The sequence below is a fragment of the Mirounga leonina genome, unplaced genomic scaffold (assembly GCF_011800145.1).
Source record: "Mirounga leonina isolate KUSES-001 unplaced genomic scaffold, KU_Mleo_1.0 Mir_129, whole genome shotgun sequence".
NCBI classification, from domain to species: Eukaryota; Metazoa; Chordata; class Mammalia; order Carnivora; family Phocidae; genus Mirounga; species Mirounga leonina.
This window is the reverse complement of record NW_023270323.1, coordinates 69,678,309-69,704,383: the sequence shown is the minus strand read 5'-3', so window position 1 is coordinate 69,704,383 and position 26,075 is coordinate 69,678,309. Positions and strand designations below refer to the sequence as shown.

Here is a 26,075-nt window from a genome sequence, read left to right as displayed (position 1 = left end):
CGATGCGGGGCTCGATGCGGGGCTCGATGCGGGGCTCGATGCGGGGCTCGATGCGGGGCTCGATGCGGGGCTCGATCCCAGGACCCTGGGATCATGACCTGAGCGGAGCCTGATGTGGGACTCGATCCCAGGATCCTGGGATCATGACCTGAGCCGAAGGCAGACGCTTAACGACTGAGCCACCCAGGCGCCCCCTTTAAGTAGTATCTTAAAGGATACCTTAAGCATCCTTTTTTTTTTTTTTTTAAAGATCTTATCTTTATGTAATCTCTGCACCCGACACAGGGCTTGAACTCAGGACCGCAAGATCAAGAGTCACATGCTTCATTGACTGAACCAGCCAGGTGCCCCTCTTAAGCATCCTTTAACTCCTAACCATTTTTCCTTCTCCATTTTTAAATGCCTATTAATTTGGAAGAGACTGGGGAGATGGATTGGATTTGAGGGTGGGCAACAATGCATTACAGAGGGAACTGTGGAATTCCTTGGGCATCCGTCACAGCAGGGGGCACATAATGTTGCAGCACCCCACATTTAGGGGGTTAACAGAATTGGGTATTATCTGCCTGATTCATCTATTATAAAGTTCTTCAACAATTTTTCATTTCATTAGTTTAGCACCATTTGATCATTGTTGCCAAGATCAATTATGTCCATAGGGGCTATACAGTGGATATTTTATAATTCTAAGACTCCTGCATTTATTTACTCTGATTTATCTAAACAGAAGCCTTTCTCACTTAACCCTGAAATAGAGTCCACAAAAGAAAGGCAGGAGAGATGCTTGATTCTTTTCCCTTATTTATCAGTTTACAGAGTAATGAGTTGGTTAATGCCCTATCAATGTCTAGAGATTACCAACGAGTTTCTTTTTGGTTTCAAGTCTGTAACATTAAAAAAAATAATAATAAATCACCTATGGTCATTTTTACCAAGCCATTCAACTTGGTTTTCATAGTTTAAAAAAAAAACAAAACAGGTTTTTCTTTTTCCACTTATCCAATTTATGTACAATTAAATTAAATTATATAATGAAAACAACAAGTATAAGCATATTTACAAATAGATAAATAAACAACCAAGCTGGGTGTACTAGACAGTATCCTATTAATTATGTAGAGAGAATGAATAGTGTTGGTTAATGCAGTGAGTCACTGAGATAGGGGTCCGGTAAGAGTTTTTGCAATAAGTGAATTGAGAAGTGGTAATGTATTTTTTTCTTGCCATTAAGGAACTCCTTAGAAATAGAGCAGTTCAGAAAATTACCAAGACAAAGTTTTTTTTTTTTTTTTTTTAAGTAGGCTCCACGCCCAAGGTGGGGCTCAAACCCACAGCCCTGAGACCAAGAGTTGCACGCTTCACTGACTGAGCCAGCCAGGTGCCCCAAGACAGAACAAAAGAGGAAACTGAAGGAGATAAAATCAAGAATTGATTTGCACGCGCGTCTGTGTGTATGTGTGTTTGTGTGTGTGTGCGTGCACACACGGGTGTTTCAAGGATTCAGGGTTTGCTGGGGGAGGAATAATTATATTTGTGGATTTTTGTAGTTGATCTGAGTGGGGATCGTCTTTTTCAACAAAATATCACCAGGAAAATTTTCTACTGTGGAGGGAGGGGATGATGAGAATCTTGTTTTGAAGGCAAAAAAAAGTGAAAGTTGAGGTCAGAAATTTGAAGAATAAATGGAGCAAGAGAGTATCTTTCTTTTTCCTTGCAGTGACTCTTATTTTTTTCTAATTACAAAAATGAAACAAGCCTATTGGAGGACATTGAAAAAAATACAAAAATATAGAGAAGAATACAAAATCACTTGACCCCCAAAGTGGAATTCTAAGTAGTGATGAATGCCACAATTACAAAAAAGAAAAAAAAAAAAAGGAGAGTCACAAAAGGAAGATATAGAGCTGCTTAAATGGATGGTTTCAGCATACACAATTTTTTGGTTTTTTTTAAAGATTTTATTTATTTATTTAACAGAGAGAGAGAGAGAGAGCACAAGCAGGGGGAGCTGGAGAGGGAGAAGCAGTCTCCCGGATGAGCAGGGAGCCCCATGTGGGCCTCGATCCCAGGACCCTCAGCGTATGCAGTTTTATAGATATAATTCAAATGTCTTCTATAATATGACATTTAGGAAAATCACTAAGCTCAGTTTTCTATTTCCTAATAGAATGTATCAAACATGATGCATCCACATGGTAGAAAGTTATCTACGTCTTTGGTCCTTGGATGTTAAGAAGCAGTAAAGTCTGATTTGAAGGAACATGAGAAATTCCCCCAAGGCATATTTTTACTTGGCCTCGATCCATATTTGCCTTGATACCATTCAAATGTTACTTTTATTATGACTATCCAGCAAATTTTGAACACACTGAAATGTCTAGGGATTAATATTACAGATGCCTATCTACTCATCGTGTGCATAGTTAGCAGGTGTAATTTGCTTTAGGTCTTTTTTCTAGGTTTTTTTTTTTTTTTTTGAGTTTGAGTTTGAGTTTGAGTTTGAGTCCCCGTGAGTTCAAACTCACGACCTGAGATCCTGAGGTCGAGACCTGAGCTGAGATCAAGGGTCAGATGCTCAACAGACTGAGCAGCCCAGGTGCCCCTTTTCTAGGTTTTACAGAAATAATATGCGACAGGTAAAATCAAAGTACCTCTGCCCACAATTCCCCTTTCTTCTTTCTCTGGAAGGGAGGCTTGTGAACTGAGTGTTTGATATTTTGGATCAATGTGATAGGAGGCATGCTTTGCCAAGAGGGAGGAAGAGTGAGGAAAATCTCTTTGGGTTTGGAACCAACAGTGTCTGCCACATTACATATGCCCAAACTGGTCTCCAAATTTGTGGTGTCAGCTTACTTTCAGAAAAGTAGCCTGAAGGTCCTTGTTGCTAGGCATCCTTACCATCGCTTAGAACAATTTCGCCCATCTCTTTGTGGCTTTAATTTTTGTTTCCCTGATTACTAACACAATCGGTCATCTTTTTACGTGTTTATTGGCCATTCTGTTTTCTTGTGTGGGGTGCCTATTTTTGTTTTTTGCCTGTTTTTATGTTGAATTGTCTGTCCTCTTTATACATTCAAGATTCTAATTTTTTGTCAGTTAGGCGGATGGCAAATATGTCCTCCCAATCTATGTCTTGACTCTTGAATTTATCAGATCCTTTGCATTACATGATTTTAATGTAATCACATTTATCATTTATGGCTGTGCATTTTGTACCGTATTTAAGAACTTATTTTTTGGGGGGCACCTGGGTGGCTCAGTTGGTTAAGCGACTGCCTTCGGCTCAGGTCATGATCCTGGAGTCCCGGGATCGAGTCCCGCATCGGGCTCCCCGCTCGGTGGGGAGTCTGCTTCTCCCTCTGACCCTCTCGCCTCTCATGTGCTCTCTCTCATTCTCTCTCTCAATAAATAAAATCTAAAAAAAAAAAAAAGAACTTATTATTTTTTTAATCAGAGGTCACAATAAAGGTCACATATATTCCAAAAATTTTAAACTTTTGCTTTTTGCAATGAACTTTTTTATCCATTTGGAATTTATCTCTGTGTGTGGTATAAGGTAGGGATATAATTTCATTTTTTCCCCACAGACGGATAGTCAGTCTGTGAGTACTATTTATTAAATAATTCACCCTTTACCAAGGGCTTTATAATGCCACTTCTATTGCATTTCAAGTTCATTAGTTTATTTTGGGATTCCCTAATCTGCTTTATAATCTGTTTAATCCCTAAATAATTACCACATTGTTTAAAATGCTAATGTCTTGATATCCAGCAGGGATGGTCCGATTTCTGTTACAACACATTAGTTTGTGCATTTTGGAAGTACTTACAGAAACAGAATCATAGGGCACCTGGGTGGCTCAGTGGGTTAAGCATCTGCCTTCAGTTCAGGTCATGATCCCAGGGTCCTGGGATTGAGCCCCGTGTCGGGCTCCCTGCTCAGTGGGGAGTCTGCTTCTCTCGCCCTCTGCCCCCAACTTGTGCTTGCTCTCTCTAGTGCTCTCCATCTCTCTAATAAGTAAATAAAATCTTAAAAAAAAAAAAAAAAGAAACAGAATCATATACCATGTACTCTATCATGTCTGGCTTCTTCTTCTTTTTTTTTTTTTTTTTAAGATTTTATTTATTTGACAGAGAGACAGCGAGAGAGGGAACACAGGCAGGGGGAGTGGGAGAGGGAGAAGCAGGCTTCCCACAGAGCAGGGAGCCCGATGCGGGGCTCGATCCCAGGATCCTGGGATCATGACCTGAGCCGAAGGCAGACGCTTAACAACTGAGCCACCCCGGTGCCCCCATGTCTGGCTTCTTTAATGGCTTCGGCATGATGTTTTTGAAATTCATCCCTGTCGTGTGTATTAATAGTCTGTTTCCTTTTATTGCTGAATAGTAGCCCATTGTGTGATTGTGCACCCCAAATTGTTTCTCCATTCATCTTTTGATGGACATTTGGCTTGAATTTCCTCTTTGGATATTATGAATAAAGCTCCTATGAACAAAGTGATTGTGTGAATATTGTGTTTTGTTTTTCTTGGGCAAATACCCAGAATTGAAATAGTGGACCCACATGCTTTGTAAAGCTAATGAAGAAACTACTAAAGGGTTTTACAAGGTAATCGTACAGTTTTACATGTTTACCATCAGTGTACAAATATTCTAGTTGCTACACATTCTTTTTTTTTTTTTAAAGATTTTATTTATTTATTTGAGAGAGAGAGAATGAGAGACAGAGAGCATGAGAGGGAGGAGAGTCAGTGGGAGAAGCAGACTCCCTGCCGAGCAGGGAGCCCGATGCGGGACTCGATCCCGGGACTCCAGGATCATGACCTGAGCCGAAGGCAGTCACTTAACCAACTGAGCCACCCAGGCGCCCAGTTGCTACACATTCTTACTAACACTTGATATTGTCAGACTTTTACACTTTAGCCGTTCTAATGGGTTTGTAGTGGTATTTTTATAGTGTTTTTAATTTTGCATTTCCCTCGTGACTAATGATGACGTTGAACATCATCTCATGGGCTTATTGAATTAGGTTTTCACCCCGCTGAGCAGGGAGCCTGATGCAGGACTCTATTCCAGGACCCCGGGATCATGACCTGAGTAGAAGGCAGATGCTTAACTGACCGAGCCACCCAGGCGACCCTAGCTCTTTAGTAAGTCTTGAAGTCAAATAACGTAACCTTTCCAGGTTTTTTCCTTTTGATTACTTTGGCTAGGTTGTTTGTATTTTCACATAAATTTTAGAATCATTTTGTCAATGTTAACAAAGCATGCTGAAATTTTGATTTGTGATCTGTTAAATCTACAGATACATTTTAGCGATAGTTACCATCTTAATAGGGAGCCTTCCAAGCCATGAATATGTTACACTTTAGTTTCTTCAGGCATTTAAAAATTTCTCTCAGCAATGTTTTATTTTCAGAGCACTAGTCTTGCATATATTTTGTTAAATTTTGGCTCAATAGTTCCTATTTTTGGATTGTTGTAGCTTTATTGCTATTATATCAAAGTAGGATATATATGTGTGTTTATATAATAAGTATATATGTGTGTATGTATATATATATAATTTAAAAAATGTTTTCTAATGGTTCAAGTTTTGAATGTTGGTATTGTATCCACAAGTTTTAGACAGAAACAAGTTTGACATGTTTGGGAAATAGAACAGTTTTGGCAAGTAGCTGATGAAGGGCAGAAACGAACAATTTTAGGTCAGAGATGGCCAGAGATCACATAATTATCAAGGTACAGGCGTTCAACATTTTTTCTTAAATGTAGTCCAAAAAGATCCAACCTTACACAAGAGCAGGTCCCAGAGTGATACATTTCCATAGCGAACATTACCTTTCACTTTATGATTACCTCCTATTTAATAACTGTAATGCCCTATGGACCAGAAGCTTTGGCGGTCAGGGGTGGTGTGTGTCTTGTTAACCGCTGTATTCTTAGAGTACACCTAATACAGAGCCTGGTGCTCTGTGTTAATTGGACAAAAGAATGGAAATACAAAATACAAATAATTTTGTTGATATATCTTATAAGTTCATATTTATAACATTTGGATATTACAGTAATGATAATAGATCTTAATGAGTACGAAAATTTGAACTAAGGGATTACAAGAAGTGACTGCCACAGAATGATTCAAAGCTCAACATTAAATTTCTTTTCTTTTTCTTTTCTTTTTTTTTTTTTAAAGATTTTATTTATTTTTGACAGAGAGAGAGAGCACAAGCAGGGGGAACAGCAGAGAGAGAGGGAGAAGCAGACTCCCTGCTGGAATAGGGAGCCCGATGCGGGGCTCGATCCCAGGACCCTGAGATCATGACCTGAGCCGAAGGCAGACGCTTAACCGTCTGAGCCACCCAGGCGCCCCTAAATTTATTTTCTAATCTGTTTTGCTTTACAGTTTTAGGAAAATTGTCATTCCAGAAGATGATTGATTAGTAAGGAATTGGCTTGCTTAATATTCTAGGAGAAGCCGCTCTTTCTGCCCACAGGTGCGTTCCCATGCTTTAATAAAACCACCTTTTTGCACTGAAAAAAAAAAAATTCTGGGAGAAGACATGCTCAGGCTTGAAATGGGCATGAAAGGTGAGCGCATGGAAAGATAAATTCCGGGATATTGCTTTCTTAATGATACATTTATAAAATATTTAATTATAGGCAGCATTTCCCACAATCTTCCCCCAAGTAAATTCACAAAATACATGATCTAACATATAGGCAAAAAACCCAAACCCAAACCCCAAACAAACCTAGAATCAATAACAAAAAGATAAACACCCCCCCCAACCCCCACTGCATTTGGAAATTAAAACAGCTCTTCTTTGGTGATAATTCAGACAATCAGTTCACAATCTTCATATTCCTAGACCAATCAAGAGCATCTGACACAGTTCATCACTTCCTCCAGCTTAATATACTTTCTTCAGTTGGCTTCCAGAATAACTCATTCTCCTGCTTTTTGTCCCACATTCCAGTCTTTGTTCGTTTTTTTGTTTTTTTTTTTCTCCCAACTCTTCTGTTGGATTGTCTCAAAGCTAAATCCTTGGTCATTTTCTCCTGTTTGCTGATCTCAAATAGTTTCATGGCTTTATTTCTCCTGAACTTCAGACTCATATACCCCTCTGATTATTCCACAGCTTCACTGCATGTCTTATAGATATTTCAAATCCAGCGTGTTCCGAACTGAATGATCAGTGCTGCCTCCACCCAAGCCTTCTCCATCCCAGTTCTGGGCAACTCCATCCTTCCAGTGTCTCAGGCTACAAACCTTGGAATTATGATCTACTCCTTCTTTTTCTAACACTATGCATCTAATCCATTAGGAAATGTAAGGCAAATCGGAATCTATCACTTATCACCATCTTAGCTGCTACCAGCCTGGTGCAGATTATCACTGGCACTTGCCCAGATTACTGGTCTTTCTGCCCCTGCTCTTTCCCTCCTTTGGACCGTACTCAATGAGGCAGTCAGAGAAATCCTTTGAAACTTAAGAAATATCATGTGCTTCCTGTGTTCCAGCTCCTCTGCGGCTCCTCAGTTCTGCATGAGTGGAAGCTAAATTCCAGACAATGGCTTGGGAAGCTCCCCCAGTCTGCCTTCACCTCTGTCTACTATCCACTGGGCTTTGTCTACTCCCGCCACCAGCCACACAGACTTCTTTGCTGTTTCTTGAACAAGTCAGGCATTAGGGCCAAATTAATGGGATTAATGACTTCTGATCTTTCTTGATCGCGACTCGGAGATCACGAGTCCTCTGCTCTACCCCCTGAGCCAGCCAGGCGCCCCAAGAATCTTCTGCCTTTAAGACCCTACTTGGAAAATCCTGACTTCTTCAGTGAATCTCGCCAGTTGCTCTCTTCGCCCACAAGGTGGCAGTCTTCACCTTCAGTACAGGATCCCGCGCCTTAAATTTGAGAATGAACCGCTGACTTAACCCGTTTGTTTTCTTTGGGCCCAGACACCGTGCCCTGCAGGACTTGACAGCAGGAAAATTCATAGAATGAGTGTAATTACCCCTCGAGATCCAAGTGCTTTTAGGGATGAGGATTTGGGGTGTGACAGCTTTCCCTGGGGGAGCAATACATTAAGAAGGTGATGTTGCTTTATGGGGGCGGGCGGGGTGGGTGGTGGGACACTTTGAAATAAAACTTACTTGTGGGAAAGATGACGGCACATCCTGAGAGGTGACAGCACAGAGTTATGAAGCATAAGGTAGGCTGACAACATACATATTTAACCACCAAACGTACCTGGTTTTCCCCTTGGCATAGGACTTTAACTCTCTGCCCATCCCCTGGACCCCACTGGTTCTATCTCATCACCTGGGAAACACGTGCCCTGTTCTGGTCTGCAGCTTCTCGTGGACTCTAGGGAAAGGACCACCCCTCTGCGGTCCTAGGTCCTCATTTCTGTCGGAAACAACTTCGTTTCCTGTGGGAGGCAGCATTGTTCGGAGAGCTCAGGTTCTCCCTAATTGTTTGGCTGTAGTCCTTACTAATCTCCAAGCTTCCGCAGCTCTAAACAGAGATAATGACAGAGTTTCAGTAGCTCTAAAGCAGAGATAATGACAGGACCCTCCTCCTGGGGCTAGTGGGAGATTTAAGTAGGATAAGCATGAGTTACGGACTAGGCACAGTGTCCAGCATATGGGGAGCCCTCTGTGGTGGTGGTGGGGTCATGCGCTCTCCCTTCCTCCTTCTCATACTCCCTCCTGCCTCTGGGCTCCTGGAGGCCACTGCCTGGGTAGGTCAGAGGTAGGGACAAGGAGTGAGATTCCAACAAGAGGGATTGACTCCTGGGGGATAGGGCAACTGAGGAACCATCTGGTCTACTGGAAGGAGCAGAGTGGTCGGAACGGGGAGGATGTGCTGTTGACCTTGAATCCTGACGTTTGTGCTCAGCCTGGATGGCACGGAGCCTCAGGTCACCAATGACAGAGGCAAGCAGAGAAATACTGTCACTAAGCTAAATATTGTCACAGAGCTAAGACACCAGCTCAATGTGCAGACTTTCTTACTAGCAAACTGAGTCTTCCAGAAGCTGCTGCTGGAACTGCTGCCAAGCATAAACACTGCTTAAGGCATGCTGGTTTTCCCAGGCTTTTTGATTCCTTAACATCGCCCTCAAGATTGCAGGTTACTGTCAATGTCCCTCAGCCCAAGACCACCAAGAACAGACAGCAGTTGAACAAGACAGGTTTCATGGCTCTTTGCAAGAGTGAGTGCTCACTATGGGATCCACGGGGGCAGGGGAGCGTTCAGTGCAAGGATGTAAGGAAGGATTTATAGGATTGGAGCTTGTTTTATGAGATTTGGGGCAGGCTTCAAGGAGGCTGGCTTTGCCTGGATGCTCCCCGGAAGCACCGGGAATGGGCAAGTCACCGGCGCCCTGATTGTAATTAGTTCTGTTCCTTCTCTGCCTTGTACTATAATATGAGTGCCTTGAGGATAGCTCCGGGCCTGTCGGGAGGCTCTCGGTAGGACCTAGGTAAGAATTTATGGAAAGACTAACATAACGTAAAAAAAAAAAAAAATTAAGTGCAATTTCTACTGAGTGTGTATCACTTTTGCACTATGGTAATGTTGAAAACCTTTAAGTTGAATCATCCTAAATTGGGATCTATCAGTGTATGCAATTATATTTGTCAATTATTCCTCAATAAAATTAGAAAAATAAAAAATAAAATAAAATAATCATTTTCTTTTGGGTTGTTTATACAAGAAAAAAAAAGAATTTGTGGAATGAAACAGTGCATGGGAGAGAGGCCCACGTGTCCACGGGGGATGAACGGATAAACAGAATGAGGAGTAAACCTACAACGGAATGTTATTTAGTCTTAAAGGGGCAGGGGATTCTGACACCTGCTACAACAAGGATGAGCCGTGAGGACAATTGTGCCGAGTGAAATCAGCCAGGGAGGGAAAGACAAACTGTATGATTCCACTTATACAGTTTCCAATTACTGGGATGGAAAGCGGGAAGGCAATTTCCAGGGACTGGGAGGAGCGAGGAACGGGAAGCTTTTTGAAAAATTGTTGGTTCGACTTTTTCCACTTTTCCCATTCTGACTTGGTTGTCCTGGAGTCAGGCTCCATATCTTTTCCCAAACTCTGGAAGCTCTGGTCACTGGAACACTGGTCAAGGGTGGCTGGAGCTGAGAGCCGCAGGACCAGATGACTTCCAACAGCCTGTCTGGTTTGAGCACAGACAGCTCTCAGGAATCGCCCCAAGGCTGACAATCGCCACTTCACAGTCTCTATCACCGGCAGCAGGTTTGCTTGGAAGTATCACCATCTGGGGACAGAGGAGCCATTTTTAATGAAAAAAAAAAACTGAATTCCCAGAAATGACTCGTATTCCTTCCATGTTGCTTCTTTAGTTAGAGGTCGACCTCCGTCTCTGCCAGACACAGGAATTCCTGAGCCCTTCTGTTTCTCTGCACCAATTGACTCAAAACAGCTTTCCTTGGAACTATGCTCCACCCAGGGGGACAAAAGCCAAGAATGGGGACTTCTGCAAAGAAGCCACACTTGTGAATTTGAGGCTCCTTCCTGCGATGACCTGTATAGATGAGTTCTGCAGACATTTCTGGACGATGCCATCTTAATGCCTTTTTATTTCTCTATATTTATGCCAATAAAAATGCTGATTTGCACATCCAGGGTGAAATGTTTACTTTTGACTTTAAGGATCAAAAGTAGCTTCACACAGCCTGCTCCCAGACTTCTCTCTGCCCCTCCCCATTTTTCCTAACTTGGGGGCACTTGGAAGCTGTGGTCTTTGAGACAGAGAAAGGGAAAGCAGCTGAGTCATAAACTCTTCCAAGGTCGCTTCAGCTCTAATGTTCTGTCACTCTGCCCCTTCTAAACAAGGAGCTCTGTGAAAGTTTTAGCCTAGGGATTCTTGAGCCCAGCATGTAATGTTTCCTGAACTGGATCTATATGCCTAAGGAACATAAAAATAATTTTGGAGGTTTGTGAGTTCTGTAGGAGACTCCGTTGAGTCTTTGGTGATTACATAATACATTCATGAAGACATATGGCAAATAGTGGGGACTCTGTGCACGTTCCTTTCTCTTTCCTGCCAGATTTTTTGTAGTGGAAAATTCTCTTGCTCTTCATCTCAGGGAGATATCTTTCCTCCTTCAGCCTTTGTCTGCCTCAAGTCCCACAGATGCTGCTAGGGCCAGAGGTAGAAGAATTTTACGAGGGAGTTGGATCGGGAACAGCACATTTTTGAGAAGGCCACAGCATTAAGTTAATGGAATTAAAGCACGATCCCCATGAACACCATCAGGTGCCCCATGAATTTTGACTGACATTGAAGTGCATAATGCAATAGCCTTTTTTCCTTTAAATGTATAACATATGGAGGAAGTCAGGTGGAAAATGGTTTCCTGGCACAACTTTGGAAGGGAAGCTGTGATGCAGTTGAAATGTCCTGTGCAGATTAGGGAACGGAGGGACCTTGGCATGAGAGACACCCCCCCACCCCGGCCCCAGAAGCCAGGAGCATGTCGTGTGTTAGCTCATGGAATCCTCACAAACCTTCATGAGTGAAGTGTTATTACCTCCCCTTTAAGGTGAGGAGGCTAAGGCTGGACCACTTTGCCTCAGTAGTGAGGTGGGAGCCTGACCTTGAGGTTCACACAGACCTGGGATCCAGCCGGCTTCCCTGTGACCTCGGATGCTTTGCTTAAGTTCACAGCCATCAAATGTCCTCATCCGTAAAATGGGACAATGGTGGTACCTCCCTGTGACAGAGGCCCTTTCTTCTCTAGAATCGAAACAGCGATTTTAGATGTGCAATGGCATCAAGGTTAAAGATTGCATTTCTCACCTTCCCTTGCAGCTAGGTGTGGCCTGTGACAACATTTTAGCAAATGAAATGAGAGCAAACAGAAAGAACATCTTCCAAGTACCCGTCCTTAGGAGGCAGCCCACATGCCCACCGCTGCTGCTGTTGTCCCTTCCTCTTCCTTCTTTCTTTTCCCTAGTTTTTTGTGCTGGCTGGAATGTAGTCATGATGGCTGGAACTGAAGCAGCCATTTTGGACAGAGCAGATGGGTCTCTCACATATGGAATGTCATAGAAATCCCAGATACTGGCCTTGAGATTGAGGTATGGGCAAGAAATAAAGTTTTCTCTTAAGTCCCTGCAATTTTAGATCTTATTAACTCAAATCAAATCCTGATACATTTGCTAATAGAAATGTTATGAGGTTAAATGAGATATGTATGTGAAATACATATATATTTAGCCCCCAATAAGTGTTACCTTCTGTTGTTATTGTTTTATTATTATCATTACTATTACTATTATTATTATTACCTCAGCCCACCCAGGGTGGGCTGGATGACTGATCTGGAATTCTGTCCTGTGGCTGTTTTACATCAAAGCCATTATATTTTTTTATCTTCTGATTCTTACTAAGGTGAGGGTGGATGCCATGCCCATCCAAAGCTGAGAGCAAGGAGACAATCATATTGTCTGTGGACAAGGGGATAAGCTGTGGTGTTAGCCTCTGGCTTGTGTTTGCACCCTAGACCTGACTCCTAGTAGCTGGGTGTTTCTCACCACCCCAGGCGTGGACATACTGACTCTGTGTGCCCTACCAGGTCCTGTGAGGATGAGCCCCATTCCTAAGTTAGCCCAGGAGTTATGGGCCACACCTGCTTCTGTTGGCTACGGATGACTGCTCACAGCCAGGAAGTTCTGAGCAAGGGGCAGGAAAAGAAAGATAGGAAATATAATGCTGATGTGGAGCGAGCTCTTATTCTGTGCTGGGCACTGTTCTGAAAGGATTTACCATGTGCTTTATTTAAGCCCAGAACATCTGTATTCAGTAGATTCTTTACAGATGAGGAAACAGAGGCAGAGCGAAGCTGAGGTGACTTTCCCAAAGATACACAGCGTAACTGGCAGCACCAGAGAGTTCAGGCGGGCAGCCCAACTCAAGGGCTCTCCTCCTTGCCCTAAACAAAGGGGCTTTCTGACATTTCCTGCTCCAAAAAGAACAGGTGGGCAGGGTAGCTTCTGTTCAAAAGGCCAGTGCCACACTAATATTCTCTGATTCCTTGGCTTCTCAGCGAGGAGCCAGTTTGAGCTGGGAAGGCAGAAGACCCTCTGGAGGGCAGTGGGAAAGAAGCTCAGAAGGGATTGGAAAACTAGGGGTCTTTATTTCCCCCGGGTCATGTTGCCTGACTTGGTGCAGTACCTAGGATCCTCACAGCAAAGGTCGGAGTTTATCCCAATAATGATAACTGAGCGCTCCCAGGGGAGCACTCCCACTTCTTTGTCCCGAGGAAATGATGGGTTTCTGCGCACCTGTTACCAGAAATGCAAGGAGAGCTCCAATTGCTGTCTTCTCCAGCACCCCTTGGTCCCCTCATCCCTCCATCCCTTCTTCCCTGCCACGGGCTGTCTGGAGGGGACATGGACTTGGAACTGTTTCAGAGAGTTTTCTCCTTCTTCAGGCCAGCTTAGAATCTTCCAGTGATGGCTCAAAAAAAAAAAAAAAATCAGATGAGAACATTTTTTTTAAAAGATTTTATTTATTTATTTGAGAGAGAGAGAACACGAGTGAGGAGGAGGGGCAGAGGGAGAAACAGGTTCCCCACCGAGCAGGGAGCCCAATGCAGGGCTTGATCCCAGGACCCCGGGATCATGACCTGAGCCAAAGGCAGACTCTTAACCGACCAAGCCACCAGGTGTCCCTAGATGACACCACTTTCATGCTTAAAACCATCCAACAGCTTCCCACTATAATTAGAGTAAAATCTGAATAGTTTCTTTGGCTCAAGGGGTCTAAGTGATCTACCACCTGATTATTGTTTTTGACCTGATTTCTTAAGCCCTCTCTCACTTGTTCTTTTCGGCTGCAGCTATGTTGTGTGCCTCAGGGCCTTTGTACCTGCAGTACCCTCTGTCTGGAATGCTCTCCTTCTCATCATTCAGTCTCAGCTTAAATGGCCTCTCAGGGACACCTCTCCTGACCAGCCTCCCCAGTCGGTCATTGCATCAGTAAACAATGCCGCCCCTCCCCACTGATTTTCTGAATACTTAGAATAATTTGTACTTATTTTGTTAACTAATCTGCTTGTTTGCGTACTGTCTGTCTCTCTAACCACGGTGAGCTCCAGGAGGGGCAGGGGCCTTGTGGGGTAGGGAGGGTATTGCTCGTCTCATAAAAAATGCTGTACAATTGGATGGAATGATGTTTCTGAACTACTTGGCACATAGTGCTTCCCAAGTGGCATTTTTCTGGGTAATCATGCTTCCCAAATATGTTTGAAATCTAACCTTTCACGCTTTCTTTTATTTTCCATGTTTTGTCCCTCAGACATAAAGACTGCCAAAAGATAGGGAAGGCATTCACAAAGGCATTTCTTATGAAGGATCCTTGTGGCAGCACGGAACAGGACTATCAGCTGCTGATGGAGCTGACAGATGAAGCTGTCCCTTGCGACAAGGTAAAGGGGGCAAGTGATTGATTTTTAAAATGGACGATAAAAGCCAAAGGAAGGGGTCACAGGACCACATTTTGACCAGAATGAGGGAAGAGGAAAATCTGGATGTTCGAATGTATGTGTGGTTGGCCGAGATGGCGTTTGTGGGGTTTTGGGGGGACTGGGATCTCATCAGGGTTTAGGATGTCTGGGGGAAGGACAGTAAGAGAGAGAAATGGGAACGGGGAAAGAGGAAGGAGACGTGGCCGACGATCAGGCAAAGCGAGCTTACCCGAAACCCAACCCAACCCAATCCAAACAAAAACGACCCAACCTTACATCATTGCCAAACTCTCCCCTGACCCCTGACAATGATGATGTTAATAATGACTCACAGTCACCCTGCAAAATAAAGAGGTCAAGAATCAACATCCCCATTTTACCAGTAAGAAAACCTAGGCTTAGTGAGGTCAGGGGTCAGTGATGGCTCAGGTCTGATGGCCTCGAAAGTGACCGGCTGAAATGTTAATAGCACAGGATTAGGAGCCAAAGAGGCCTGGGTTTTATACATTGATTGTCCCGGAAAAGGTGTGTAATGGGTACGTCTTGCGTAAAGTCCGCATTCAGGGTGAAAATTCAGTGTATGACCGGTTATCTTTGTGAAGCCCCAAGCCAGCCACATGTTACAGCCGCTCATCCTGGTGGCAGAGAGCTGGGATTAGGATGGAGCTCCTGCCTGGAGCACGGAGGGGCTGCTTGGTAAATGACCCCCCAGTGACAAGTCTCGAGGCCACAGACATGGGACTAAGCACTTTATTTGCAATAGTCTCATCGCATCTCCTGAGTTCCTTACGGTTATTGGTTACCACCCATATCATTTTACAGATGGGGAAATCGAGGCATAGTGAGGCTTTGGCCGCCCGGGGTCAGACAACTGCAGGGGCTGATGAGGGCTTCCCTCCGGGGCTCACGCTTCCAGCCACGCCCTCCACAGTCTCCTGTCAAGAAGGCAGAGACCAGGGTGCCTGGGTGGCTCAGTCGGTTAAGCATCTGCCTTCGGCCCAGGTCATGATCCTGGAGTCCCGGGATCGAGTCCTGCATCAGGCTCCCTGCTCGGTTGGGAGTCTGCTTCTCCCTCTGACCTCCCCTCTCTCATGCGCTCTCTCTCTCTCAAATAAATAAATAAAATCTTTGAAAAAAAAGAAGGCATAGACCCATGGGCTCAGGATTGTTCTGAAATTTTACCTTCTCTACCTTTACAAGGGACTCTGAAGAAACTCACTGTATTTGTTTTTTTTTCTCTTTCTTTTCTCTTTGTGGGGATAGGAGAGAGTTGGGGAAAGAAGCAGAGGTTACAGAGCCTGTGAAGAATCAAAGAGCACTTTTCCCAGAAAACAGCCCGGAGACAAAATGGTTTTGCAGATAACTTTAGGAATTTCCTAATATCTGCTCCAGATGTGTTCTGGTTCGGTGTTTATTGTAAGATTCTGATCAGTGGCTTTCGGACTTTTTTTTGCTACCACCAAAAATAATAAGGCATTTCATATTATGACCTAGGAGACACACACACACACGCACACACGCACACACGCACACCCTCTAACCATGCTCTCAGGTTCACACACAGAAAGCCCTGATGTGGTCAACAACACCCACCTTTACTCTCTATGATTTTCTCTGATATTTTGTTTTTCTTTAATTTAAAAAGACGTGGGTTTGTGTGTGTGTGTGGGGGGGGGGGTGTGAGACTTACTGAATTGCTCTCGATGACAGGCTGTGTTTTTCTTTCCTAGACCCTTTTCTGGAGCAAATCCAGCGAGCTGGTGCATGACTACACGCGGGTCCGGCGGGACATGTTCACGCTGGAGGACACACTGCTGGGCTACATGGCGGACGGCCTCAAGTGGTGTGGAGACCCAGGCTCTTCTGGTGAGGGTCAGGGCCTTTTGGGGTTGCCCAGGGACGTGTCGGGCAGACCGGTACCTGCCCTCATGCCATCCCACCCTTAATGACAATCCAGGCTCATGTAAAATAGCATTCTTTAGATCAACTCAGTTTTCTAGAAAAATCAACTTCAGAGTTTGGGCTTGTCCGTGTTCCCTGATTCCCTCCTTCCTGAGAGCTGGTGTAGCTGCTTCTGTATTGGAGGTGTTCTATTTTCTCTGAGGCCGTTATTCAGGACTAAAGGGTGCTAGAGCCGGATGCAGCCTGAGAGGAGCCAGGCCAAAGCCCTTGCTCCACAGAATGGCCGCGGCCACGACCACGGCCACAGCCACGACATCAGAGGCTTGGGCTCTTCCGTGTCTCAGGCCAGTGTGGGGCTTTGCTGTCATTTTTCAGAGGCCACCTTACCTTGGCCAGAAAGACCCAGAACACCACACTGTAGGAAGGTTCTTTCTACTCAGAAAACTCTATTGAGCCCGTTTTCACTTCTTTTCTTTCTCTTTTTATTTATAGTGTGCATGTTTTTACTTTATATTGTTTTATTCTTATTTTTATTGCTTTTGGCTGTTTTTCTTTTAAAGATTTATTTATTTATTTGAGAGAGAGAGAGCACTAGGGGGAGGAGCAGAGAGAGAGAGAGAGAGAGAGATAGAACCCTCAGGCAGACTCTCTGCTAAGGGTGGAGCCCAACTCGGGGCTTGACCCCAGGACCCCGAGATTTTGACTTGAGCCGAAATCAAGAGTCAGATGCTTAACCGACTGAGCCACCCAAGCACCCCACTTTTGACTGTTTTAAAAAACTTATTATACGTGCTGCCGAAGCAAGCACTTAAAAAAACTTACTATAAAACTTCATCGCAGGCTTACATTATTTCCAATTACAAAAACGATGCATGCTTATTTGCAAAGTACTTGCATGTTATAGAAATGTATAAAAGTAAAAAATGAAGGTCACCCTGCCCCTCCCCCACTCCTCGGTTTCCATATCATTTCTCAAAAGGGGAATGTTGTCAACAATTCGGCACGAATCCTTCCACACATGGCCCCACACTCACATAAACACATATATTAAAATGTACACATACTATTCTGCAACTTTGCTTTATTCATTTAGAATTAGTAGATAGAAATACAGCCATATTGGGGTGCCTGGGTGGCCCAGTCGGTTGAGCGCCAGACTATTGGTTTGGGCTCAGGTCGTGATCTCAGAGTCATGAGACTGAGCCCCGGGTCAGGCTCCCCGCTCAGTGCAGAGTCTGCTTGGGTTTCTCTCTCCCTCTCCCTCTGCCCCTCCCTTCTGTGCTCGCTCTCTTTCTCTCCCTCTCTCTAAAATAAATAAATAAAATCTTAAAAAAAAATACAGCCATATTTTTTAAAAGCCCTCATTTATTTCCTCTATGGATGTTATCATAACTTATTTAACCAATTTCCTATTGATGGACATTTAGGTTGAGATATTGCTATCGCAACTGTTGCAAGGAGCACTTGTGTATACAACACGCTCACAAACACACACCCACACACACCACGGGCACATGTACATCTGCCTGCTTGGGGAAGTACTTCGGAAAGATAAATTTCTACGAATGAAATTTCAGTGCCGAACAAATTGCGGTAGAAACTGACACATTGTCATTCAAAAGGTGGTAACCATTTACACTCTCATCAGAATATAGGTTACTTGTTTGCCCAAACTCTCACCAACACTGGTACAATTTATAAAAATGTCTTTGCCAATTTGATAAAGAAATAATACCTTGACTTGTTTTGCTTTGCTCTGACAGTGAGGCTGATCATATTTATTTATTTAATGGTAGATATTTCTATTTCTTTTATAAACTGCCAGTTTGTATATCTCAGCCATTTTTATTGGGATGCCTGTTATTTTCTTATTTATAGATGTTCTGTATAAATTCAAAATAGTAGCTAATACTTATTGCTCACTTACGAAATCTCAGCCGTTAGGGGCGCCTGGGTAGCTCAGTTGGTTAAGCGACCAACTCTTGATTTTGGCTCAGGTCATGATCTCAGGGTCGAGCCCTGGGATCAAGCCCTGTGATTGAGCCCCGCATCAGGCTCCATACTCAGTGTGGAGTCTGCTTGTCCCTCTCCCTCAGCACCTCCCCGCATTCATGATCTCTCTCTCTCTCAAATAAATAAATAAAGTCTTAAAAAAAAAAAAGAGTCTCATGCTCTACCAACTGAGCCAGCCAGGAGCCCCTAAATTTTATAGTTTTTGCCATGTTTCCTGCTTTCCATTTTGAATTTCCCATTTTGCAAGTCAGCTTTTCTTAGTCATTCATTTAATTCTTTTAGGTTTTAAAGTTGTTTACCATAAAACCTTCTCATTTTAGCTTTATTTTTCAATTCTAAATCATGTACTCTCTGAAAGCAGGGCTTCTATCTGATTCATCTCTTTCTCCCCAGGACCTAACACTCAATTAAGGTTTGTATAGTCAAGTGCAATGAGTAAAAAAACAAAAAGTATGTACACATATACACACACATACCTATATACACACACCATGGAATATTATTCATTCTTTTTTAAAAAAGAAAATTCTTGGGGTGCCTGGGTGGCTCAGTCATTAAGCGTCTGCTGTCAGCTGAGGTCATGATCCTGGGGTCCTGGGATCGAGCCCCGCATCGGGCTCCCTGCTCCGCGGGAAGCCTGCTTCTCCCTCTCCCACTCCCCTTGCTTGTGTTCCCTCTTTCGCTCTCTCTCTCTCTCTGTCAAATAAATAAATAAAATCTTAAAAAAAAAAAAAGAAATCCTGCCATTTGCAACCTACAGATAAATCTGAGGGCATTGTGCAAAGTGAAATAAGCCAGACAGAGAAAGACAAATGCATGATATCACTTATATGTAGAATCTTAAAAAAGAAAAAAAAGTCAAACTCCTAGAAACAGAGAGAAAAGTGGTTGCCAGGGGCTGGGAGGTGGAGGAATGAGGGAGAGGTTGGTAAAAGGGTACAAACTTTCAGTTATAAGATGAGTAAGTTCTGAGGTTCTGATGTACAGCATGGTGATTATAGTTGCTAACACTGTTTATATAATTGAAATTTGCTGAGAGTAGAACTTAAACGTTCTCTCATACACATAAAGAGATCAATATGGGAGGTGATAAATGTGTTAAATTAACTCCATGTGGGGGTATCCTTGCACAATGTCTCTCTCTTTCTCTCTCTCTCTCTCTCTATATATAAATCCTCACATGGTCCACTTCAAATATCTTACAATTTTGTCAATTATATCTCAAAAAATAATTTAAACAATTTTTGTGCATTTGACAGATATGCTTGGGAGAAGTACCGTGGAAACGATGTACTCATGCTCTATACCTGCTGAATCTCACTGACTCCTGAGCCTGTCTTGTTGGGGGAGAGTGAGTGTAGGAGGACTCAGGGGTTCTCTGAGCCTGGGGATGTGGGGACTGAGGCAGGTCGAGGAGGAAAGCTGTCAGCCAGAGAGAGTTGGCAGGAAGCAGAGGAGTAATTGGAAAGAGGGGCCCCTGAGGGCCCAGTTTTATCTCTAGTTTTTCCTGGATGAGGGGATAATGTCGAGGGCTTGTTTCTGCCAGATGAACTTTGGCTGCAATTTCCCAGAACGATGACTCAAAGCTGGTCACTGTGTTCCCGTCTGGAATTTGGAGGGTAAGGTAAGGACTTGGAAGGGATTCAGGGGGCATTTAGTGAAATTGGGGCCAGATGAGTCCATTCTCCATCCTCCATCTTGGCAGTGATGCCATTGAAATATGGCTCCACTGTGATCGAACAGCCCGGAAAAAACAAAGCTTAATTATACCCTTACTTTTCTGCTTTAATTATTTTCTAAAAACCATGTCTTTTAGAAATGAACTATCACTCTTGTCCCGACTGGAGGGAAGACTGCAGCAACAACCCTTTTTCTGTATTCTGGAACATGGTGTCCAAAAGGGTAAGTACCAAAAGGGAAATTTTTAAAATTTTGGAGACCAAAGAACTTAAGAGGTCATCCTGTCAGTGGTTGGTTTTAATCCTTTTTAGATCACAGATCCTTTTAGGAAAAAAAGTTTAGGATTCTTTCTTGAGAATAAGGTACCTAAGCACATAACAGAAGATTTTCACATATAATTTTAGGTCATTCATAGAGGGTCCATAAGCTTTAGTTGGTGAATCCCTGCTCTTACCCAGGTTTTGGCTTTGGTTCAGCTTGGTTTAATGCTCTGATCTAGGCGCTGGCCTAACTTAGATCCCTGATCGATCTGAATAATCAGTGTTTGCAGACCGCTTACTATGTGCCAGGTAGAGGCACATAGTACACGTATTAAAAGCTTTCATCCTCACAAGAATCCTATCAAGTGGGTACCATGTGTACCCATTTTACAGACGACAGAATGGAGGTGCAGGTAAATACACTGTCTACTAACCATACACAGTAAGTGGCAGATCTGGGAGTTTGTCCCAAATTCTCTGACTCCAGATCCAGAATTCCCGCTGGGAGTTACTCCCATCATCCCTCGGAGGCCCCATTGCTCTCTATTTCTGACTTCACTCTAAGCGGCCTTGGTGTACATTTATTTTTCTTATGAGTTGCTTCTCTGCAAGTGGACTAAGGAAAAGAGGGAAAGCAAGGAATAAAGAAAGAACTGGAGGAGAGAAAACCAGGGAGAAAGTAAAACAATACTATTTATAATTCTCCAGAATTGAGTCTAGACATCGGAGGAACTGGGCAAGTGAAACTCACATTTGCTAAGTGCATATTCATGACAAGTCCTGGGCCAGATGCTGTACCCGCGTCATCCCAGTTAGTCCTCACCATAGGGGCTGTGGGAAGGTGCAAAGACTCAGAGGTTAAGTGACTCATCCAAGGGCAACAGCCTAGTTTGTAGAGGAGCTGAGAGACTCACCGTCCTTAAGGAGATTCAGGTAAACTCTAGTATGGTAGAGAAGAGGAGGATGGCCTGGGATTTGATGTAAGGAGACCATTTAAACGTGGACAGATTCTTTTTTTTTTTTTTAAAGATTTTTATTTATTTATTGAGAGAGAGAGTGATAGAGAGCATGAGAGGGGGAGAGTCAGAGGGAGATGCAGACTCCCCGCCGAGCAGGGAGCCCGATGCGGGACTCGATCCCGGGACTCCAGGATCATGACCTGAGCCGAAGGCAGTCGCTTAAACAACTGAGCCACCCAGGCGCCCCCGTGGACAGATTCTTTAACTGTTCTGACCTTCAGATTCCTCATTTGTCGAAGAGGGGTAAGAATAATGGTTGTCCTGGGGTGCCTGAGTGGCTCACTCCATTAAGCATCAGACTCTTGATTTCGGCTCAGGTCACGATCTCAGGATGGTGAGAGGGAGCCTTGTGTCAGGCTCCCTGCCCATCAGGGAGTCTGCTTGAAGACACTCTCCCTCTACACCTCTCCCCATTCTCTCTCTCTCTCTCTCAAATAAATAAATCTTAAAAAAAAAAATAATGCTTGTCCCATGGGGTTACTGCCATGTTTAAACAAGATACCCCTACCCCATTAACTAACTCAGAATGCGTTCCTTTAATGAATATGTTGAGCACCTACCAAGGGCTGCGTAATTATACAGAGGCACTTATAAATTGTTGTTTGCTTGCTTGCTGTTTCTGAGAAAGGTTCCTACTTACTTTCTCACTCTCTGCTATATTTTGGGGTAGTGCTATTGTGAACAACTCTTAAAGCCAAGCCACATTTCATAGGTGTCACGCACCAACCTGGAGCTAAGAGCACAGTGGTGAAGGTGATGGAAGGTACCCTACCATGGTGAGCTACCCTGGGGCTGCAGCTTTATTTTGGCTAAATGCTCACAGATGTACCAAGAAAACCTTGTGTTATCAGATGAGAGCCTTCCTTTTGCTCACAAGAGAGGCAGAACTGCTTGGGGTTTGAATCCCCCTTGCACTTCCTTGCTTCCAAGTGATGTGACTTTGGGGCCAATTGACCCAATGCGTATTTCCTGGGGGCTCTTGAGAATCATAGATGGCAGGCTCAGTGCTTGGCCCCCGGAAGGACTCTGTTGACTTAGCATTTGTGATTGTTAGAAATCGGGCCCCTGTCCTCTGTTCATCACCCCCAGCAGAAAGACAGAAGCTGCTCTGGATTCTTATAACTTGGTTTCCAATGGTTCAGTGGTGTCTCATCCGCTGCAGAATACAGGTCAGATTCCTTGGCCAAGCATTCACGGCCCTCTGTGAACTCACTTTTCTAGCCAACTTTTGCATCCACTGAGGTTTTCACCAAAACCACTGTTTTCTCAAACCCCTAGGCCTTTCTGTTTGCAGCTGCCTCAGCCTTTCTGGGGTGAGAGCCTATCTGTCCTGCAGGACCTAGCTTTTGTTGCCCTGTGCCTTGCCTTTTCTATTTCTTTCCTAATCTCCATCACTAAGCATTTAGACTTCTTGCTTCTTTTTCCCTCCCTTCCTCCTTCCCTCTTTTCCCTCTGTAGATTTTCTCTGGGTGCCCACTCTGTGCTATGCCCCAGCTCCAAGCTCCAGGGCTGTGGTGGCAGGCAGGATAGCCAGGCTCGAAACTCTCAAAGAGTGCTCAGTACCGTCCATTTAACAACCCGTGAACAATGACGTTGACCTTCATTGTTCAAACACAGATTGGAGCAACTGCTTCCAGAATTCTCCTGTGAAGCATAATCCTGCCAATGGCTTAGGATGCAAATTACATACACCTGGCATTACTGAGGGATAATCATACAGGCTCTTCCCTCCTTAACCAGTTAATGCTAAGAGTTGTTTTGGAAGGAGCTGCTGGGGTGTGGCAATTAAGTTTGCATGCTGAGGAATGGTGGGCTTTTTTTTTTTTTCTTTTAAGTTTGCAGAAGATGCCTGTGGTGTGGTCCATGTGGTGCTCAATGGGTCCATCAGTAACACCTTTGATGAAAGAAGGTACTCGTTTCTTTGAGTCCTATTTGCAAGTGTTAGTATAGCCTCCTATTAAATATTTCATCCCTGGAAGAATATGCTTTTCATGGTCAAGTCAGTACTGAAGATTTGGGCTAAAGAGGTAAAATGTTTGTTTTCTATGGAGACGGTTGTCTAAGTCAATGCTTTTGTCTGGTGTCTCCTTTGTGTAAAATCCTCTAAATGTCCTGTCGGCCCTGCTCTGTGACCAGCCCCTCCTCTTGGCTTTTCAAGGCCTGGTGCAATTTTCTGAGCTCTCCCAACTTCCCGTCTTTGTTCATGCTGTTCCCCCTGTCCGGCCCCCATCTGCTCTCCCCACCATCCACGAAGATCTGGCCTGGCTCCTCTGTCCTCCATGAAGATTGTGCGTCCCAGTTAAGCAGTCAGACCACTACTGTGCTGGGCTCTTGGCCTGCACGATCTCTTTCTAGGCATTGCCCATCATTTATTGTAGTGGTTGAAAGCAGGGGGTCCGTCCGGTCATGACCTGTTACCTGTGTAACCGATGGCTGGGCTCCTAACCTCTGGGAGCCCCTGTAGTATGCACCAGAAGAGGTGGTGGTGGTGGTTGGAAGATTAGCTGAGATGACATATGACAAGGGCTGAGCTCTGTGCCTCACAACAGAGAGAGGGCTCAGCGGGGATTAGCTGTCATTCCCCATTTAATCCACAGTGCCGAACCTGGCCACACTGATGCCCTTCTTCTCTGACCTCTTCTATACTTAGTTTTTACCACATTGGATACTTCTCCAGCCTTTGTTCTCTAGTATTTCCCTGGAAAAGGATTGAGAAGAGAGGCAGATACTGGTGGGCTACTCCAGGCTCTCCGGATACCCCAAATGAATTTTCCTTCTCTCCTGTTTTAGTATTTAATTGTGCAACGAAGCATTTGTCCTTTTGTCTTCTTCTGACCCTAAGCTTGCAGGCTTTTGGGTGAAAGTGTTAACACCCCATGATTTTATAATCTGATATTCGGCGTCCAGCTACTTGCAATGCTGTCAGAGACCAATGGGGAAGAGTTTGGGGCTGGGGTCCGAGCAGCGCACCAGGGGCTCTCAGAGCAGTGCATCTCGAACCTCACTGAATGTGGGTCATCTGGGGACGGTTCAGCTGCAGATTCTGCTTCAGCAGGTGCTGGTGGGCTGAGATTCTGCAGGTTCCAACTAGCTCCCAGATGATGCTCATTATGTCGGTGCAAGGCCCCCCTCTTTGAATAGCAAGTATTTAAAGAATCACCATCAAGGTACTGATTAAGAATCTTATTTTGAGACTCTTATTCAATGAGGGTCACACTGGTTGAGACTGGCTGTTTCTAGTACAAATCACCGGTCAATCCCAAAGGGCAGGTTCTAACCAGTGGTCCCCTGCCTGCTGGCTCTTGACAAGACCTGGGAATGGCTGAACAATTCAGTTTGGGGTTAACAATATTCTCTGTCTCATCTATCGTAGCACTTTTGGACGTGTGGAAGTCTTTAATTTGCATCCGGAGAAGGTTAATAGACTAGAGGCCTGGGTGATGCATGACATTGGAAGTGTTCACAGGTATACATTCCTACTTTGTGCGTGTATATCCTCGGGGTGATTTTCGGAATCAGTCCATGGCAGAGGCCACAATGATAAGAATGCATTGAGAACAGAGTGACCAGGAAATGACTGGGGCCTCCCTGGACATGCCGCCCATCCTAACAACCTCTCAGTTTCATATCCACAATAAGTATCTGTGCAGTTCACACTATCAGCCCCCTGCTGCCCTGTGAGCTCTTAAAAACAACTTCTGCTCCCCTCTCCCAGGGCCTGACCCAGGGCTTGCTACCTAGAAGAAACTGAGAGCAGGAAATGTCTGCAAGAACCTTATTGCTTAACTCTTCTTTCTTTCTTTCTTTCCCAGTGACTCATGCTCAAGTTCCTCCGTAAATGATCTGAAACAGATTCTAAAGAGAAGGAATATTACATTTTCTTGCCAGAATAATTACCGGTAATTGACTTCTTGAAAAAGAAATGGCTGTTTTGCCATTTGTGGGTGTTTTCCTCTCCTCGGCCTCCTCTGAGCCCGGAGGGCTGTGGGAATCCCTCTTGGGCCTTGTTGGTGATCTGGGATGGTGACCTATGGTGAGCATTCCTCCTCCCCCCCACCCCCCGGGCTCACCCTACAGGCTGTGTCCAGCCAGTGGCCTTCCATTGGCCACCTTTCCCCTATCTTCCTCTTCCTTTCTTCTCCACCTGTCCCCAGTTATTGATTTGCCTCTGAAGCTGACCCAGCTTTCGAGAACGTATTTCCTGGTTTCCTACATGAGACACCTGACCCCAGGGCTTGCAAACCTGCTGGCTTTCAGGGAAGTGGAGGCACATTTTGTCCAGTGCAAAGGATTTGTAAAATCCTTGTGACATGGCAATATTTTGCATGTGAAGTTTCTTTAGTTGGATCTCAGTGTAGATGCCTAATACTTGATAAGTTACCACATGGATGTCTACTAAACTTTATCTTTTATAAATTAGAAAATGTAAGATCTTAATTTTTTTTCAAAGATTTTATTTATTTGACAGAGAGAGAGACACAGTGAGAGAGGGAACACAAGCAGGGGGAGTGGGAGAGGGAGAAGCAGGCTTCCCGCTGAGCAGGGAGCCCGATGCACGGCTCGATCCCAGGACCCTGGGATCATGACCTGAGCTGAAAGCAGACGCCCAACGACTGAGCCACCCAGGTGCCCCTTATTTATTTATTTATTTATTTATTTATTTATTTATTTATTTATTTATTTATT

The 26,075-nt window shown here is 44.2% G+C and overlaps 1 protein-coding gene and 1 long non-coding RNA gene across 2 annotated transcripts in view; both read left to right on the top strand.

Moving 5' to 3' along the window:
- LOC118010688 overlaps positions 1-10,660 on the top strand; it is a 21,828-nt gene extending 11,168 nt beyond the window's left edge. Inside the window, exon 2 of the long non-coding RNA XR_004679291.1 lies at positions 9,727-10,660. This is a non-coding gene — a long non-coding RNA (uncharacterized LOC118010688). The remainder of the gene's footprint in view (positions 1-9,726) is intronic.
- CD38 (CD38 molecule) overlaps positions 1-26,075 on the top strand; it is a 41,000-nt gene that overhangs the window by 11,888 nt on the left and 3,037 nt on the right. The window contains exons 2-7 of the mRNA XM_035005266.1: positions 14,347-14,476; positions 16,246-16,381; positions 20,247-20,332; positions 23,225-23,298; positions 24,763-24,855; positions 25,202-25,288. Of these exons, the coding sequence (XP_034861157.1) occupies positions 14,347-14,476; positions 16,246-16,381; positions 20,247-20,332; positions 23,225-23,298; positions 24,763-24,855; positions 25,202-25,288 (606 nt within the window). The remainder of the gene's footprint in view (positions 1-14,346; positions 14,477-16,245; positions 16,382-20,246; positions 20,333-23,224; positions 23,299-24,762; positions 24,856-25,201; positions 25,289-26,075) is intronic.